Genomic DNA, 16,598 nt, shown 5'->3' on the forward strand with positions numbered 1-16,598 from the left:
ACCAGCATTGAGAACCTTGATCATCACTTCATCCTCATCATCAGAACTAGCCACTAAGGATTCAGCCTCCAACTCATTTGGATTTGGATCATAATCAACATCCTTAGGATCATCATCATCTTTTCTTGGCCTCTTTGAATTACTTCCCACTTTGATCTTGTGAGTGAAAGTTTTGACCACTCGACGCAGCGCATCTCTGTCATAAAACATGTCACATATGGAAGCATGAGAGTGAATCAAATGAATAAGTGAAGCTCCAAAATTTACTGCCCTTGCTATAGTCGACAATGATTGGCGGAACGTTCGCCGGTTACTGTTCGGGAGCGAGCATGAACAACAAGTTCCAAATTTCAAACCAATGAATCTCGAGTTATAGACCGAATTGACCAACCAAATTTTGAGCACATCATCTCCACAAGACTAGCAACACATTCCACCAACCAATTTTATGAATTCATGGACAAAATTTAGATCACCACTTCAAACCCTAACCTCTTTTAAACTTGAAATCCAACAAAATAGAGAGAGGATTCAACGAAATACCAAGAGGACATGGTGGAGGATCACGCAGAGTGTTCGGGGATGCGCTCGGACGGTCCGAGGAACACACCAAATCTGTCCCCCAAGTAGAGGTCCTATTCTTGGGCAAGACCTAGAGAGAGAGAGGTTGAAGGCTTTTTGCTCGGTTTTGGACGAAAGAGATAGGAGGCTAACAGATATGGCTTGGCCTGCACGGGTCCACTCTCGCCCGACAGGCACGGACGGTTCGCCTCCAAATCATGGACAGTCCGCCTCAGAGATTTTGGCGGCACCAATACCCAAGCTGTTTTTGTCAAGTTTCATTTATCACCTGCGGACGGTCCGCCTAACAAAATTTCTCTCGACTGCTTCATGCCCAGATTATGTCCAGAACAATTGTGTTTTCAACAAATGCCCTACGAACGGTCCGCCTCTTACCCACGGACAGTCTGACTTTGACTATCCAGAATGACCCGAGAGCTGTCACTTTGAGATGATTTTTGAGATTCAACTTGGGATCATTGCTCACGATTGTTCTCAAAACTTCCACTAGCATCAGTAAATCAATCAAAATTGTAGTAGGAGTGTCTTGAACTAAAATTCATTGAAATTTTGCATGGCAAAGGATGGAATCAAAAATAGCTAAAAAAATGCACCTAAAATACTAGTAAGGTATGCTCATGAATGCAATATGCACAAGCAAACACATGTACTCACTTTCAAGCCACATTTGAGAAGTCAATAATATTAAGCTCATTTCTCAACTTACAAAACCATTGCTCATCCAAAGGCTTGGTAAATATATCCGCCAATTGATCATTAATACTAATTCCATCAATCTTGATATCTCCCTTGCTCACATGATCTCTAAGAAAATGATGCCAAATATCAATATGCTTAGTTCTAGAATTTTGAATCAGATTGTTGGCAATCTTCACAACACTTTCATTATCACACCAAAATCAAGAAGAGTTTGCTTCATCCATAATAATTGAGCACAACAACTACCCGCCAAGATATATTCCGCTTCGGCGGTGGAAAGATCCACTGAATTTTATTTCTTTGAAGACCATGAAACAAGTGACCTTCCAAGAAGTTGACAACCACCGGAGGTGCTTTTCCTATCAATCTTGCATCCGGCATAATTGGAGTCCGAATAACCAAATAATTCAAATGAGCACCCTTTGGATACCAAAGACCAATATTTGGAGAAAACTTCAAATATCTCAAGATACGCTTAACGGCAGTCAAATGACATTCTTTAGGTGCAGCTTGAAACCTTGCACACATGCATACACTAAACATGATATCGAGCCTAGATCCGGTAAGATAAAGCAAACTACCTATCATGGATCTATAAAGCTTTAAATCTACCGGTTTACCTCCCTCATCAAGATCAAGAAGTCCATTTGTAGCCACTAGTGTCTTGATTGGCTTTGCATCTTCCATACCAAATTTCTTCAATAAATCCTTCACATATTTAGATTGGCAAATAAATGTGCTTTCCCTCAATTGCTTGATTTGAAGACCAAGAAAGAAACTTATTATGCATCTAGACATAGGCTATATCTAAGTGCATAGTAAAAATTATACATCTAAAAATATCAAAACGACTTATAATTTGGGATAGAGGAAGTATTGTAGATAAATAGATGAGAGCAAAATGGTACTCCGAGAATAGTGGACCAAAGTCATATAGATGGATATCACACAATGGACCACGCGGAGAGTGCGGGAAACCTTTTAATTTGTGCAGTTGTTCTAAACGTCTATTTTCTCTTGTTTAGACCCAGCACATACCATTTCCTGCAGGACGGACCGCCCGGGCCCCAGCCGACCGTGCAATGTATGTATATGGGCTAATTCTCCTCTTTGGACCTTGCGCCATTCGCCAAGCGGCCTGCTCTATGTCTAGTGGGCAGTTTCTTCCATTGTTTAGTTGGGCTCGTGTGATCCACTCATAAAGCTAGGCTATGTACTATTTTTGGCCCGTTTCTCTTTCTATAATCTTGATTGGATGTAATAAACATCATTCCACACCCTTAAATTACCAAATCAAACTCAGCAAGCTGTCAAACTTTCCTAAAGTAAAGCTGCTTTGAACTTTAACATAGCATTTGCATTCCAAACGTGGACTGAACCGATAGCTTCTAGATCGGAACCTCAACAAGATATGAACTCATAGATGCTAGACCAACTAAACCAATGTGGTGTGGAGCAAATGGTAACGGGTCATGTTTGGTGTTCAAAGGATGGAAAACGTGAACTCCTTTGACTTTTGAGTTAGACGTCTTGCGGGAGTTGAGAGAAGAGTGAACAATCCTTTGAACATTTCTATTCTTTTTTTACCAAGTATGAATTAATATGTCTGAATCCAGCTTATTACTTGTAGATTTTTCTTTTGAAAAAACTTGTAAAGTTTCCTGTTTCACCCGTAGGCTTGAAGATATTTGGAATTTTATAGCTCAGGTACTGGGTCATCTCTACTTTATAGGATCCTAAGTTGACTGTCCATGATGAAGACACAGCAAAGGAGAAACGAAAAGGACTAGGTCACTAGGAGGAGGATCCGAGTACACCGCTAGCATCTGACTTTTGTCTCTATATGGTCTCTGCTGTTCCCGAATTCAATAGCCAACGCCTTGGTGGCCACCTCTGATCTCTCCAGCATTTCCTTTTTCCTCTCTTCTATAAAACCGTTGACTGGCATATGATGGCTGGAGCCGGTTTTGCAACAAAACACGTGCGCAAGACCACGTGAACACAGCTATAATTTTGCATAACTCATTTTTAAGTAATTGCTAAAAAAGCCCTGCGTGTTTTAATGAATTATTTTCGATAGCATCAATTTGCAACAGTGCAAGGTGGATATGAAAAAGTACGAAATAAAGTAGGAGGCAACAATCTAGAGATACGTGATATTTTTCCACGCATATACACAAATGTACATGATGCACTTTTATCTCATATTTTTTTATCGCATTGATTGGGCCGTACACTTATCCATAGTCCCATAGGATGACATCTTAAACCAATTCAGGGTTATTGAAGTATGAGATAATACAGTAGGCAACGATTCATAGATACATTGGTCGTACACAATATTATTGATGCATTTGTCGCGCATGCACATGCTACACTTTTGCCTTATATTTTTCATCGCATTAATAGGATGTACATTTATCCTTATTTCCTTTCATCTTGGATGACACCTTAAGCTAACGAGTCAAGTCGGAACTAAAGCTAGTAGGCCCATCCCCTAAAAAGTCACTAGAATTTCATAGATTTTACTCAGATATTGGGATATATGATGATGACTTGAAAACCTATAATAACTTCATCTATTTATAGGAGAATATTGTCATGAGCGAGAAAATATGAAATAGTGACAGTTCGTGTAACCATGACAAGTTAATCTTGCATCCTCACATGAGGTTCTACAATGAAAATTCTGTTCGTGGGTACAAAGATCGAGAGTTCACTACCACAAGGCAGAGAAGGCAGCACAAATGAAAAACACATTGAGTTTTTGGCCAGCGCAAGTGTAGGAGTTTGAATAGAACAGATCTAGTTGCTTCTATCCAAGGAGGCCGTATGACACAGATCTAGTAGCAAATAATGGAGACTAGCGATGCAAATGCATCCAAAACCTATGAGATATAAGGGATGAATGTCACACTTGTATAATATTTGAGGGATGAAAAATACACCTTTTTAAAAAAAACATCCAAGAGATGGTGTCAATCAATCTTGTGCAGGTTTAGAACTATCATGTTCTCATCCAAATCTTAGTATTCCCTCCATTTTCATTTACATGTCACATTTTCTTTGTCCTGATCAAATTTATCCAACTTTGACAAAATTTATTAAAAAATATAAAAACATCTACAATACAAATTTGTTTCATTGAATTCATCTTGGAATATATTTCAAATTGTATATGTTGTTAACCTTTTCTATTAACTTAGTTAAAGTTGGATAAGTTTGACTTAAGATAAAGCAAATGTGACATGTAAATAAAAATAGAGGGAGTAGTAGCTAGAAGAACGGTACATACCCATTTACCTCATCAAAGTGTCTCATGATAGTAACTCATGGGTAGGGAAGTATGAAATAATGTAGGAGGTGACAATCTAGAGATTTGTTGGTCGCAAAAATGACCCGTTTTGCGTCCATTTTTGCTCTAAAAGTACGATAGCATTGATATTTTCTCATATTTTTATTGCATTAATTACACTTATTTGTAGTTGTCTTGGATGATGCCTTGAACCAAATAACCAATGCATGGTTAGAAAGTATGAAACAATGCAAGAGCAACAATCTAGAGGAACGTGCCACAAGCGGTGGTGTTGATACTTTGTTGTGCATATAACAAATCTGCATGCTGCATTTTTTTTCTCATATTTTTCATCATATTAATTGAATCGTACACTTATCCGTAACTGCCTTGCATGACACTTTGAATCAATGCATGGTACAGAAGTATGAAACAATGCAGGAGGCGACAATCTAGAGGTATGTTGGCGGCAAGCGGTAGTATTAATACTTTGCCGCGCATATAATAAAATGTGCAAGATGCATTTTTGTCTCATGTTTTCCATCAAACTAGTTGAACTATAAGTGGCCGTTTTGGAAGACACTTTGAATCAATGCATGTACGGACATATGAAACAATGCAGGAGACGACAATCCATAATTTCGTTTGTCGTAAGCAATGATATTGATAACTTGTCACACATATATATAATGAATGCTGCACTTTTGTCGTATATTCTTCATCTCATTAATTGAACCGTACACTTATCCGTAGTTACCTTGGATGACACATTAAGCCAACCGACGGCCGAGCCCAAACTAAAGCTATGGGACAAAAACCCTAAAAGTCACTGGAATTTCATTGATTCTATGCAAATGTCTAAAAAATAATGGCAATTCCAACTATTTATATGCGAATACTGTCATAAGTAAAGAAAATATGAAATAGTGGCGATTCACAGGTTAACCATGCAAGATGAAGCTAATATGGTGTTCGCTGCAGCAAGGTTCTACCATGATCATTCCATTCGTCCTGTGGGTACAAACTACACAAATTATGAGTTCACGACCAAATGACACAAAAAGCTGCAAAAATGGGGAAAAAAGAAACATATTGAGGTTTTGGCCAGCCCAAATGCAGAAATTTGGAGAGAACATTTGTATTTGCTGTATTGAAATAATGAAGATTACAACTTGTAATGCAAGCGTATCAAAATCTTATAACGAACGCGTTGGACAAGGTCAATGTGATTGTCGCTTGCAAGTCCACCACCGCGTGAAAGGAAAACAATAAATAGGTGAGATCCTTAGCAACAGTAGGGTCTTTTTTGCAATCGCCAACCTAATTTCTCATTGGGAAAAAAAAATAAAACCAGCGAAGAGAAAGGAGACTCTCCGGTGGTAAGAGCAAAACCAGGGGCAGCCCCCTTCCGGCAGCTGTTTCACAATCCAGTCCTCCGCAGGCAGTCTGGGATCTTCTGCGGCCACCGCAAGCAGCACAAGCGGTTTCGCGAGGGGAGCGCGTGGGCGCATGGGATCCCAGGCGGTTTCGCGGCCCTGTGGGCTCCCACCGCTGGAAACGGCGCGGCGCGGGGGAAAAACCCGCGCGGGGGGCGGTCGCAGCCGCACGGCCGAAACCGGCGGCGATCGCCCACACGGCTGCGCCTGCCACCCCATAAAGACTCCCTCCCCGCTGCCGTTTTCCCACGGACAAGAGGTCAAGAGCCGAGAGCGATCGAGAGAGAGAGAGCGAGAGCCAGAGAGAGTGCGGGTGGCTTTGGAGATTGGGGGTCTGGTGGCGATGGAGAGGGGCGACGGGGGAGGAGGCATGGCGCCGCGGGGCGGCGGCGGCGTGGTGGGGTCGGCGGCAATGCTGGGGCTCGACATGCACCTCGCCCCGCAGCAGATGCACCCGGCCGCCGCGTTCCAGCACCAGGCGGCAGAGCACCACCACGGCGGGTTCCAGCTGCAGCAGCCGGCGCCGGTGAGGCCCCAGCAGCAGCAGCCGTCGTCGTTCTCGCCCTACTCCAACACGTCGTCGTCGCGTGGCGTGGTGGGCGCGGCGGGGGTCGGGCACGACGACGACATGGTGGGCAACGGCTTCGGCGGCGGCAAGGTGCAGCAGCAGCAGCAGATGGTGGCGGCGGCGGGCTGCCCGTGGTCGCGGATGAAGTGGACAGACTCCATGGTCCGCCTGCTCATCACGGTGGTGTACAACGTCGGCGACGACGGCGACGGCGTGGGGGCGGCGGCGGCCGGCGGCGCGGGAGGAGGCAAGCCCGGCAGGGCGGCGCACGGTCACGGTCACGGCCATGCCGCGGCGTCGCAGCAGCAGAAGAAGGGCAAGTGGAAGTCGGTGTCGCAGGCCATGATGGAGAAGACCTTCACGGTGTCCCCGCAGCAGTGCGAGGACAAGTTCAACGACCTCAACAAGCGCTACAAGCGCGTCGTCGACCTGCTGGGACGCGGCCGCGCGTGCCGGGTCGTCGAGAACCCGGCGCTGCTCGACGCCATCGACGACCTCTCGCCCAAGGCCAAGGACGAGGCGCGCAAGCTGCTCAGCTCCAAGCACCTCTTCTTCCGCGAGATGTGCGCCTACCACAACGGCGGCGGCCACGCGCCGCCGCACGCCGCCGCGCCGGGCGACGCCGCCTGCCTCCACCACCCGCCGCCCGCGCCCGCCGCTCGCCACGCGCAGCCCCAGCAGGCGGCGGCCCCGTCACCGCCGGCGGGGACGAAGGACTCCTCCGCGGACGACGACGGCGACAGCGACGACGCCCTGATGAGCAACAACGGCGACGACGACGAGGACGAGGACTACGGCGACGACGAGGAGGACGGCCACGCGTACCCCCTTAACCACCGCGCCCACCACCAGCACAACGGCAACAAACGCGGGCGCGGCGGCGAGGACAGCGGCGCGGCGGACGACGACAACGATGACGAGCCGCACAGCGGCGGGAGGCGCGCGATGAGGCCGTCGGCGGCGGCCGAGCAGCTGAGGAGCGAGCTCGCGGCGGCGACCGTGGCGGCGGACCCGCAGCAGGCCCGGTGCTGGGTGCGGCGTCGCGCGGTGGAGGTGGAGGAGCGGCAGGTGGCGCTCGAGTCCCGCGCCTTCGAGCTGGAGCAGCAGCGGCTCAAGTGGGAGCGGTTCCGCGCGAACAAGGAGCGCGACATGGAGCGCGCGCGGCTGGAGAACGACCGGCGCCGCATCGAGAGCCGCCGCATGCTGCTCATGCTCCGCCACAGGGACATCGAGCTCGACATGGCCGAGGCCAACTCGTCGTCCGTCGACCACCACCCCGGCGCGTCGCCGCTCGTGGGGGCGGGGCACTACCAGCAGCCTATCGGGTCCAGCCCGTCCACCGCCGGCCACCCCAACTAGCTGCGCGTGCGTGGCCTTTCCGTTACCGGTAGCGGTCGGTAGAGGTTCTTTTCAAAAAGGAAAGCTCTAGTTCTATTATTAGAAACAGTTCTCTTGGACGAAAAAGACAGTAGCAGAATAGTGCTCGAGTTTCAGAGTTTCAGGTCTACTAGTGCCGTAGCAGTTGTGCGTGTCAGGAGTTCAGTCAGTGTCTGTCTGTTCATAGGGGATGGGGATGCCCCTGCGTGGCTGTGTCAATGCAGGCTTCAAGTTCAGAGTCAGCTAAGGGGGTAAGTTCAGAGTCAGCTAAATTCTTGTAGCGATGCGCTAATTGATTTGCTTAGCCCTGATTGATACCAGAGCTAAATTTTAACGGATATGTTTGAATACTAATTAAAAGTATTAAATATAAATTAATTATAAAATTAATTGTATAGATGGAATGGAATCTATTAAACCTAATTAGTCCATAATTTGATAATATGGTGCTACAGCTATTTACTAATGATGGATTAATTAGGCTTAATAGATTCATCTTGTGAAAATTCTATAATTAGTTTTACAATTAAATTATATTTAGCTCTTTTAATTAGGATCCGAGGATCCGAACCTCCGACGTAACCTACCGAGGATCCGAACACGTCCTTAATACCCTGATTTATCGTGTCTGCTCGACTCTCCTGTGTCTGCACCTGAGCATTTATTGTAGCGTAATCTGATACTCTGTTCGCTGCTTCTGTTAACCATTGCTCGATTTGCCATTTTTGGCCTGTGCAGTCGTGCAGATGTTGACACAAGTTGCCCGCAAAAAGTAAAAGATGTCGATAACACTGCGCACGCACAGAACCTGAGAAACCTTACATGGAACAGTGTGAAAACAGTAGTACTACTACTGGTAGGCCAACGAACTAGTCCGTCGCGACCTGCCTCATCCGCCATTCCTAGCACCGGCGAGGAATCGATGTATTCATCCAGTGGCAGTTCTGCCGGCGATCCAAATCTTTTTACTGACAGCATCGCTGTAGAATCGTGATTCTATCACGTTTTGAGAAAAAACAATATATGAAAAATTAAACATATTCTATCGCTGTATGGCTGGATTTGATATATTTATTCAATTTGCATACTCTAGTATACACACATACCCATGCCATTCTCAAGGCAAGTTAATTTATCATTATGGGGTCAAATATCTTCATAATTACATGACTTACCATGCCATGGACTGCAAACAAAAAAAAGTACTAGTGGGCAAGCAAAGACATTGTTCCCAGGATGTCCCACAAGTGTCAATTCTCTTCCGAAAAAAAAAGCAAAGACATAGTATTTCCCGACTAGATCAGTTTCTATTGGAACAGCCCTGGCCAAGCTGCAATTTTAGTTTCAAAAAAAAAAGCTGCAATTCTAGGTCCACCCCTGCTTCCCTTGTGGGGGAGGGGGAGGCAGAGGGAGTACGAGATTAGTGCGCTGAATAATTCATGGCCATGAATTCTTGGCTTCTTGATTATCAGATTGCTGTAAATCAAGTCGAGAATTCTCCAAAATTTCTATGACTCTTTCTGTAATCAAGGAGGCCATGAATTCTTTAAGGATTGTTATGTTTCCATTTTAGTTTTCTCTTACTCCCTCCATAAAAAAAAACACTTCTAGATTTGTCTAAGTCAAACTATTTTAAATTTGACCAACTTTATAGAGAAGAGTATCATCATTTATAACATCGCACCCTTGTATGCTTCCATGAATAGTTTGCAAATGGCATTTTGTTATAATTAATCGTTCAAGTGGAAATTTAACACAAGTTATAAGAAGAATGTGATTTAAATTCCTTCAAAAGCTATAAGAAAAGGAATCGAATGTCTCAACCTCACCGGCCGAGCAGGAAGCAAAAAGTAGACATGGCAAACCGTTTGCATGTACATCATGCATACTTTAATTTGAGTACCTCCAATACTATGACATTCAATAGCTTTAAACTTTCATTTAAAAAAAAGTTCTAGACAAGAAAAAGTACTGAAATTATTTCCGATTGGTATTTGACTTAGGAATTAGAATGTAAACTATTCTCAACCAATAACCTCATCTCAAAACTTCATAAAGCTTTCAAGAAAAGCATCAGTACTATTTTTTTTCCAGTAGCATGGTTGTTTAGTGTTCTCTAGCTGTGAGGAAAGGGGACATGGAGAAATTGGACTTGACAACCCAAGAATCCATCTTTAGTATAGTTGAATTTTCATGAGATTAGGGCTGAGGTGTAGAGAGAATGGGCTTGCTTTTGAGACTAATCAAGGTAGTAAAGAGAGAAAATAGAACAGTTGGGGGCCAAAGTACATTTCAACTTTGATCTCTTTTATCCGGTTTAGAGACACTTTTTTTTGCAGAAAATATAATAAAGGTACCAAGTAGTTTTTTCACCTAACTTTCTCGCGTGCATGTGTACTGAACCTTTTTGGTTGCACAACGAAATAAAAAAATGTACATATCACATTTTGGAGTTTTTGAAGCTTAAATGTACATTCTAGGACTTACTTTCTAAAAGAAAAGATTCTGGAACAAGTTTAAGCATGGTTCATATTCATAATGCAGAGGAATATCCGAATACGCCATGAACTTTGCCAGAAATGTCATTTTGGTCCCTGAAGTGTTAAATATCGATCAAATTATTTGATTAGTTTCGGTCTTGAAAAAGTTAATGAAGACGGTGTGCAACTTTTGTGCCCTATATTTTTCTGATATTGCTCGAGTAGCACTAGAGCACGATGAGCGTCTTGTAATCCATGGAGTCCACATCAAGTGACTCAACAGCAAACTGGGACAATTCCAACGCATCCTCTTGCGTGTTGCAGTTGACTAGTCAATGACTAGCAATTTAAAGACTGATCGGGAGAATTTCAGTATAACCTCAAGCTAAAACAAACAAATCAACATCTAAAAAAAAGAGCATGATGAGTGTGATTGTGAAGAAATATGACTGTATGAGCATATCACGATTTTCTTTTATGAGAAATGAGCATGCCAAGATTGGTTTCACATAGACGTCGTGAGAGGTAGCCTTTTGGTTTCACAAAGACGTCGTGAGAGGTAGCCTTTAATTAGGTTTGTTTGGAGCCCTCCGATATTTTTAGTTCAATATTTAGATATCAATTAGAATGATTAAATATGAGCTAAATGCAAAACTAATTGCATAAGTCGTAGCTAATTGATGAGTAGAACCTATTAATCCTAATTAGATCTTGATTAGCTCATGTTGTGCTACAGTAAACATAGACCAAGGTCTAATTAGGATCAATGGCTTCTACTCATCAATTAGTTGTGACTTATGCAATTAGTTTCATAATTAGTTCATGTTTAGTTATCCTAATTGATATTCAAATATTGGATTAATTTTTAGTCCACGATCTCCAACCGGTTTTTAGAATGCTTCTCTTTTTTCTGACCAAAGAATGCTTCTCATTGCTAATGACAAAGACAAAATAGCAACGTTAATTAGCCTTTTTTGATGGAGCGGAAGGCGAGGACTCTTTCGTGGTCTCGTGGAGAAAAATAGACCACTGGTGTGGCTGGGCCTAACTAATAGCTAGCCACGTAGGCGGCGGCCCATAAAGTGAAATTCACGAGGGGCCCAACAACAACCGGTGCCGTCGTGGCCGTGTCGTCTCGCCGCGCCTGCCGCCTCCACGCATTCTCTCTTCTTGGTCCAGGGGCCTTCCACGCCTCCTTCCCCTTCTCCCATGGCGTCCAGGGATCTCCGGCGCCTGCTCGACGGCGCGGCCCTCGTCGCCCGCGAGGCCACGCGGGGCACCTCCCCACGCGACGTCCTCAGGTCCGCGCTCCTCGCCACAACCGACCTAGCCGGCCTCACCAAGGGCACTCCGCGCCGCCCGCAGCCCCCTCCAGGCGCTGGGCTGCACCCCGCCACCGAGTCCTCCCGCCCCTCCTCCTCGTCCTCCTCCGTCGTATACTTCACCCACGACAACGCCGCTGCGTCCCCGCAAGATCCCCCGTCGGAGCGGCCGCCGCCCCCGCCCCAGCCGGCGCAAGAGCCCGCACACCCCGCGCGGACACAGGAGATCGCCGGAACTGGTTCAACCGCCCCCGTCGACGCTGAGCCTGCTTCCGTCACGGCGGCCAGGCCGGACCCTGTTGCGGTTCCTCCGCCCTCGCCATTGCCCCCACAGGCGCCCCCTTTGCCCTCGCCGGCGCCACTGGAGAAGAGGAGGCAGTTGCGAGAGCGAAAGGTTCCATCCACACCATTCAGCAGAGCCCTCGGGTAAGCTATCAAGCTCATATCCCGCCTCAATTGAAATTTGGAATAGCGCACGTTTGTTTTACGTTTTGTATATGCATCCATCTGAATTGGATAGATGACGAGTGAATCGTGTTGTTTTTTGGTGATGTGCCGGGATAATTAAGGTTTGCCGGACTGGGCGCTGGGCTAGCGTGGGGTACTCTTCAGGAGTCGGCCCGCCGGGTGGTGTATGGCACACCGGCTGACACAGATGGCAAGCGGTCAGCGCTCTCGCCATTCTTGTCCGATCAGAATGCTGAGCGTATTGCCCTTGCACTCTGCCGGATGCGGGGAGCGGCACTCAAGGTGGGACAGATGCTGAGCATCCAGGATGAATCCCTTGTACCCCCACCGGTATTATCTTGAATCTAATGCTACAATTTTGTTTCCTCACTATTGTTTTACGCTTCATTTACCATCTTCTTGTGATCTGCCAATCAAATTGATGTTGGCCAACTTAATGTAGGTATTGGCAGCTCTTGATATTGTTCGTCAAGGTGCTGATGTCATGCCGAGGAAGCAGCTAAATTCAGTCCTTGATGCTGAGCTTGGCCCTAACTGGTCCTCCAAGTTGAGAAGTTTTGACTATGATCCGCTAGCTGCAGCTAGCATCGGGCAGGTTGGTTCAGCAGGGAACTCTATATGGAGTGAATGTGAAATTTGAGCATTTACCTCAAGCACAATCTGATACTAAATGTGTTGTTGGGTGCTGCTCTCACTATCGAGCCATGTCCTTTGCTTATCTAGTGCTTCTTTTTCTTTCAACCAGGTCCATCGAGCGGTTTTGAAGGATGGATCAGATGTTGTCATGAAAATACAATACCCTGGGGTTGCAGATAGTATAGAAAGTGATATTGAGAATGTTAGGCTACTTCTAACTTACACAAACCTCATCCCTAAAGGTCTTTTTCTTGATAGAGCTATGAAGGTAAATCTTTTTCTCAATTACTTTGATAGAGATATGGATTGTTCACTCTGTTTCTTTCTCATAGTATTTCTACCTGCAGTTTTGGCACACTTTTTCTTTCTGTCAAGATTGTATTTTTCGTGCAAATGTAGATGGGATTGTAATGTGAAGTACTGCACATTTGAGTATGTTAAGATCTTTTCCGTATGAGATGGACCAATGTTGATCTTTACTCAATATACAAATTAAAACAAAATTCAAAAGGAATTATGGAATTTCTTAGAGTCGCATCCAGCAAGTTGCTCCTCTTTACAATCTCTGTTCATACATTCTATAATCTTAAGGGTCAACTACACATACTGATCATTTGATACTTTCTACTCTTCTAATAGAGCCAAATGTCTTGTAATATTGATGCAAATTTCTAGCATACAGAGAATATGCTCTATGATAATCCTGTTATATAATTCAGGTGGCAAAGCAAGAGCTAGCAAGGGAGTGTGATTATGTATTAGAAGCAAGTAACCAGAAACGTTACAAAGAATTGCTATCTGATAGTGATGGCTATTATGTCCCAAAGGTCATTGATCAACTATCTAGCAAGAAAGTACTGACCTCAGAGTTTGTTCCAGGTATTTTTAGCAATGATGCTATGATTTTTTTTGCCCTGTGTATTTATTGTTTAATATTACCAGATTAAGTGATAGGGAATTTTTTGAGATATGTTCAGCTGCGAGTGTAATCCCATAAATAAACATGGGATTTCTTTACTCTTGCGTTGTATGGCTTATCCATTTCAAATTCCTTTGCTGTGTAAATGTTGAGCATGAAATGCTGGCATACTGACAATTTGAAGTACCTCTATGTCTTATAAACTAACGACACAACCAAAGAGAAAGGCAAACATGTTTTTTAAGGACACAGATCAGGTGCAGTGGTAACTGCCACTGCAATCCAAACCATCCAATAGGCAAGCAATGGCCTGGATCATATTCTTGTTTTCTCCTTTTCTCTTCACTTCTCTTCTTCACCCGACGCTGCCATGGACGCCACAGTGCCACACCATCGCCGTCGCGGGAGTCAATGCTCGCCCAGCACCTCTTCCCGCCGCTCGTGGACATTCTGCTACTCCTCCCGCGCGTGCCGGAGCGGCCGTCATCAAACTCCCTCATCTGCTCGTGGAGAAGCCATGACTTCTGTGCCGGCACCGAGCAAGGCGCGCACGTCGAAGAAGACCGGTGCTGTGCAGTGCCCCGTGCCCCAGTGCAACGTTCCGTGGCACCGAGCGCTCTGGCAAGCACCTAGCAGCTACGATGGATGGCGTCATGGACGACACCTAGTAGATGCTTGAGGAATTGCCTGGTAGTATTATGGTCCAACTCTTGTTCCAGCGCGTTAGTCAACTAGTTTCTGCACACCCGAATTGCTGCTCTAAATGAGCAAATCCGCTTGGTCCTGCTTAATTAAACCTGGTGTGCCATTGGAAGCTGGTAGCACGGGGTGATGCAAACTCTCAAATTGTCGGAGAACAAGTGTCTTACCTCTGGATGATAGCCAATTAGTTGTCCACATCCCTGAAACATTTTGTGTGGTTTTAATTATTGTTGAATGATGTAGTAACTCACAACAAAAGACTTGTTCAGTAGTATGAAAATGCATATGTGCTCTGTATGTCTGAGAATTCAGCACACCAATGTAAAAGAAAAGGAGAAAACAAAGGTTGTGATCCAAGCCGTTGCTTGTCCCTTGGATGGATCAGATGCTGGTACTGCTTATCTTGCAGTGGTAGTTACCACTGCACATGATCTGTGTCCGTTTTTTAATGGAGTTTCTTATTAAAGCCTGAATTATTTTGCTGTATGCTTTCCTACAGAGAGCTTGAACATATTAGACCTTTAACATACATTTTGAATAAAAAGGATTGCCTTGTTCAGTAGTTTGTCTATGTGAAAATTTTGTAATTAGAGTTATGCTTTAATAGCTTTTTATGGTCATAGAATAAAGCTATCATATTTCAGGTTTCAGATATGCGGCAATAAGCTCATTAACCATTGAAGAATAAAACTATGCTGTTTATGCAGATTAATTATTTGCTTCATGGCAAATGAATCCTATGTTTGTTTGATCAGTAATGAAGCTATTTTGATGAACTAAAACCTGTTAAATATACTTCTAATACTAGCGTCAAACTATGCAGCAGTATTTGAAGTCTTCTGCTGGTCCCGTTTTCTTCATGAAATTGAGAATCAGTATTTTTTATTGGGAGATTCTAACTCCTGCATCTACCTGTTGCTTCTGTACAGGGGTTCCTATTGATAAGGTTGCTCAGTTAAGCCAGGAAACCCGCAATTATGTTGGTTGTAAACTGCTTGAGCTTACAGTAAAGGAGCTATTTGTCTTCAGATTTATGCAGGCATGCGTCGACTTCATTCCATCTGCTAAATTCATACATAACTTATAGTTAGAGCTTGCTGTCTGTGTAATCTGCATCATGCTAAAGTCCCATAAATTGCTAATTTATAGTACACATGGTCAAGGTTGAAAAACCTCATGTACACTGCTCTTTTTATGCTGACCTTTTTATTACTCTTTTGGTGCAGACTGATCCAAATTGGAGTAATTTTCTGTATGATGATGCTACAAGGAAATTCAATCTGATTGACTTTGGGGCAGCTCGTGATTTTCCAAAGCGCTTTGTAGATGATTACCTACGTATGGTATGTAATGACAACCAATGCACCCTTCCATTACCGAATCCATTATCAGAATTTTGCCATATTAGCTTTCAAGATGATTGGTGTCTGATTTATTGTATTGTTGCTCAGGTCGTTGCCTGTGCAAACAAAGATCGGGCTGGTGTCTTAGAGATGTCCCGCAGACTTGGATTCCTTACTGGTGAGGAACCAGAAGTCATGCTGGACGCTCATGTCCAAGCAGCCTTCATTGTTGGTGTGCCGTTCTCAAAGCCAGGCGGCCATGATTTTCGAGCGAACAATATCACACATAGTGTTTCCAATCTCGGGGCTACCATGTTGAAGCACAGGCTGACCCCACCACCGGATGAAGTTTACAGCCTCCATAGAAAGCTGTCAGGTGCCTTCCTGGCTTGCATCAAGATAGGGGCAGTCGTGCCCTGCAGAGAGATGTTGTTCCAAGTTTATGAGCAATATAATTTCAGTAACGATTATACCGATGTAGCTGCTAGTACTGCATAGATTACCTCATGTTGGGGACCTGCCAAATAGTTCCTTGTTGGCTGCAGCTCATTTTTCTAGAGAGCTTGGCCGTCACCTTACATTCATATTTGGTGTTAAAAAAGCTGAGAGGTTGTGTTCTTGGTTTGTAAAGTCTGTTTGGATGAGCTAAGTAGGAGACTGTACAATATGCTCAAGAGAAGCATTTCACTGGAAAGTGGTGGTATTATTTGTACAAGTTTTTTTAGCGGAGCAATAAAGGCAATTGAACAAAGTTTATTTTTGGGTGTTGTC

The 16,598-nt window shown here is 44.5% G+C and overlaps 2 protein-coding genes across 2 annotated transcripts; both read left to right on the top strand.

Moving 5' to 3' along the window:
- The first annotated feature begins 6,193 nt into the window (after positions 1-6,193).
- LOC117855404 (uncharacterized) lies at positions 6,194-8,291 on the top strand. The gene has a single exon (XM_034737745.2). The coding sequence runs from the start codon at positions 6,356-6,358 to the stop codon at positions 7,937-7,939; it is 1,584 nt and encodes a 527-aa protein (XP_034593636.1). The 5' UTR covers positions 6,194-6,355; the 3' UTR covers positions 7,940-8,291.
- Positions 8,292-11,594: 3,303 nt separating this feature from the next.
- On the top strand, positions 11,595-16,587 carry LOC117858915 (protein ABC transporter 1, mitochondrial). The gene is made up of 8 exons (XM_034742069.2): positions 11,595-12,185; positions 12,329-12,557; positions 12,670-12,822; positions 12,973-13,131; positions 13,583-13,742; positions 15,414-15,523; positions 15,711-15,827; positions 15,936-16,587. The coding sequence occupies exons 1-8, from the start codon at positions 11,647-11,649 to the stop codon at positions 16,323-16,325; spliced, it is 1,857 nt and encodes a 618-aa protein (XP_034597960.1). The 5' UTR covers positions 11,595-11,646; the 3' UTR covers positions 16,326-16,587.
- The last annotated feature ends 11 nt before the right edge of the window (positions 16,588-16,598 follow it).

Source organism: Setaria viridis, chromosome 5 (assembly GCF_005286985.2).
Source record: "Setaria viridis chromosome 5, Setaria_viridis_v4.0, whole genome shotgun sequence".
NCBI classification, from domain to species: Eukaryota; Viridiplantae; Streptophyta; class Magnoliopsida; order Poales; family Poaceae; genus Setaria; species Setaria viridis.

What these genes read in the sequence shown, in the direction of transcription:
- LOC117855404 (XM_034737745.2), top strand. Translation starts at nt 6,356, where the DNA reads ATGGAGAGGGGCGACGGGGGAGGAGGCATGGCGCCGCGGGGCGGCGGC.
- LOC117858915 (XM_034742069.2), top strand. Translation starts at nt 11,647, where the DNA reads ATGGCGTCCAGGGATCTCCGGCGCCTGCTCGACGGCGCGGCCCTCGTC. An exon ending in GACCTCAGAGTTTGTTCCAG is followed by an intron (nt 13,743 to 15,413) that starts GTATTTTTAGCA and finishes GCTTCTGTACAG; the next exon opens with GGGTTCCTATTGATAAGGTT. An exon ending in TTGTCTTCAGATTTATGCAG is followed by an intron (nt 15,524 to 15,710) that starts GCATGCGTCGAC and finishes CTTTTGGTGCAG; the next exon opens with ACTGATCCAAATTGGAGTAA.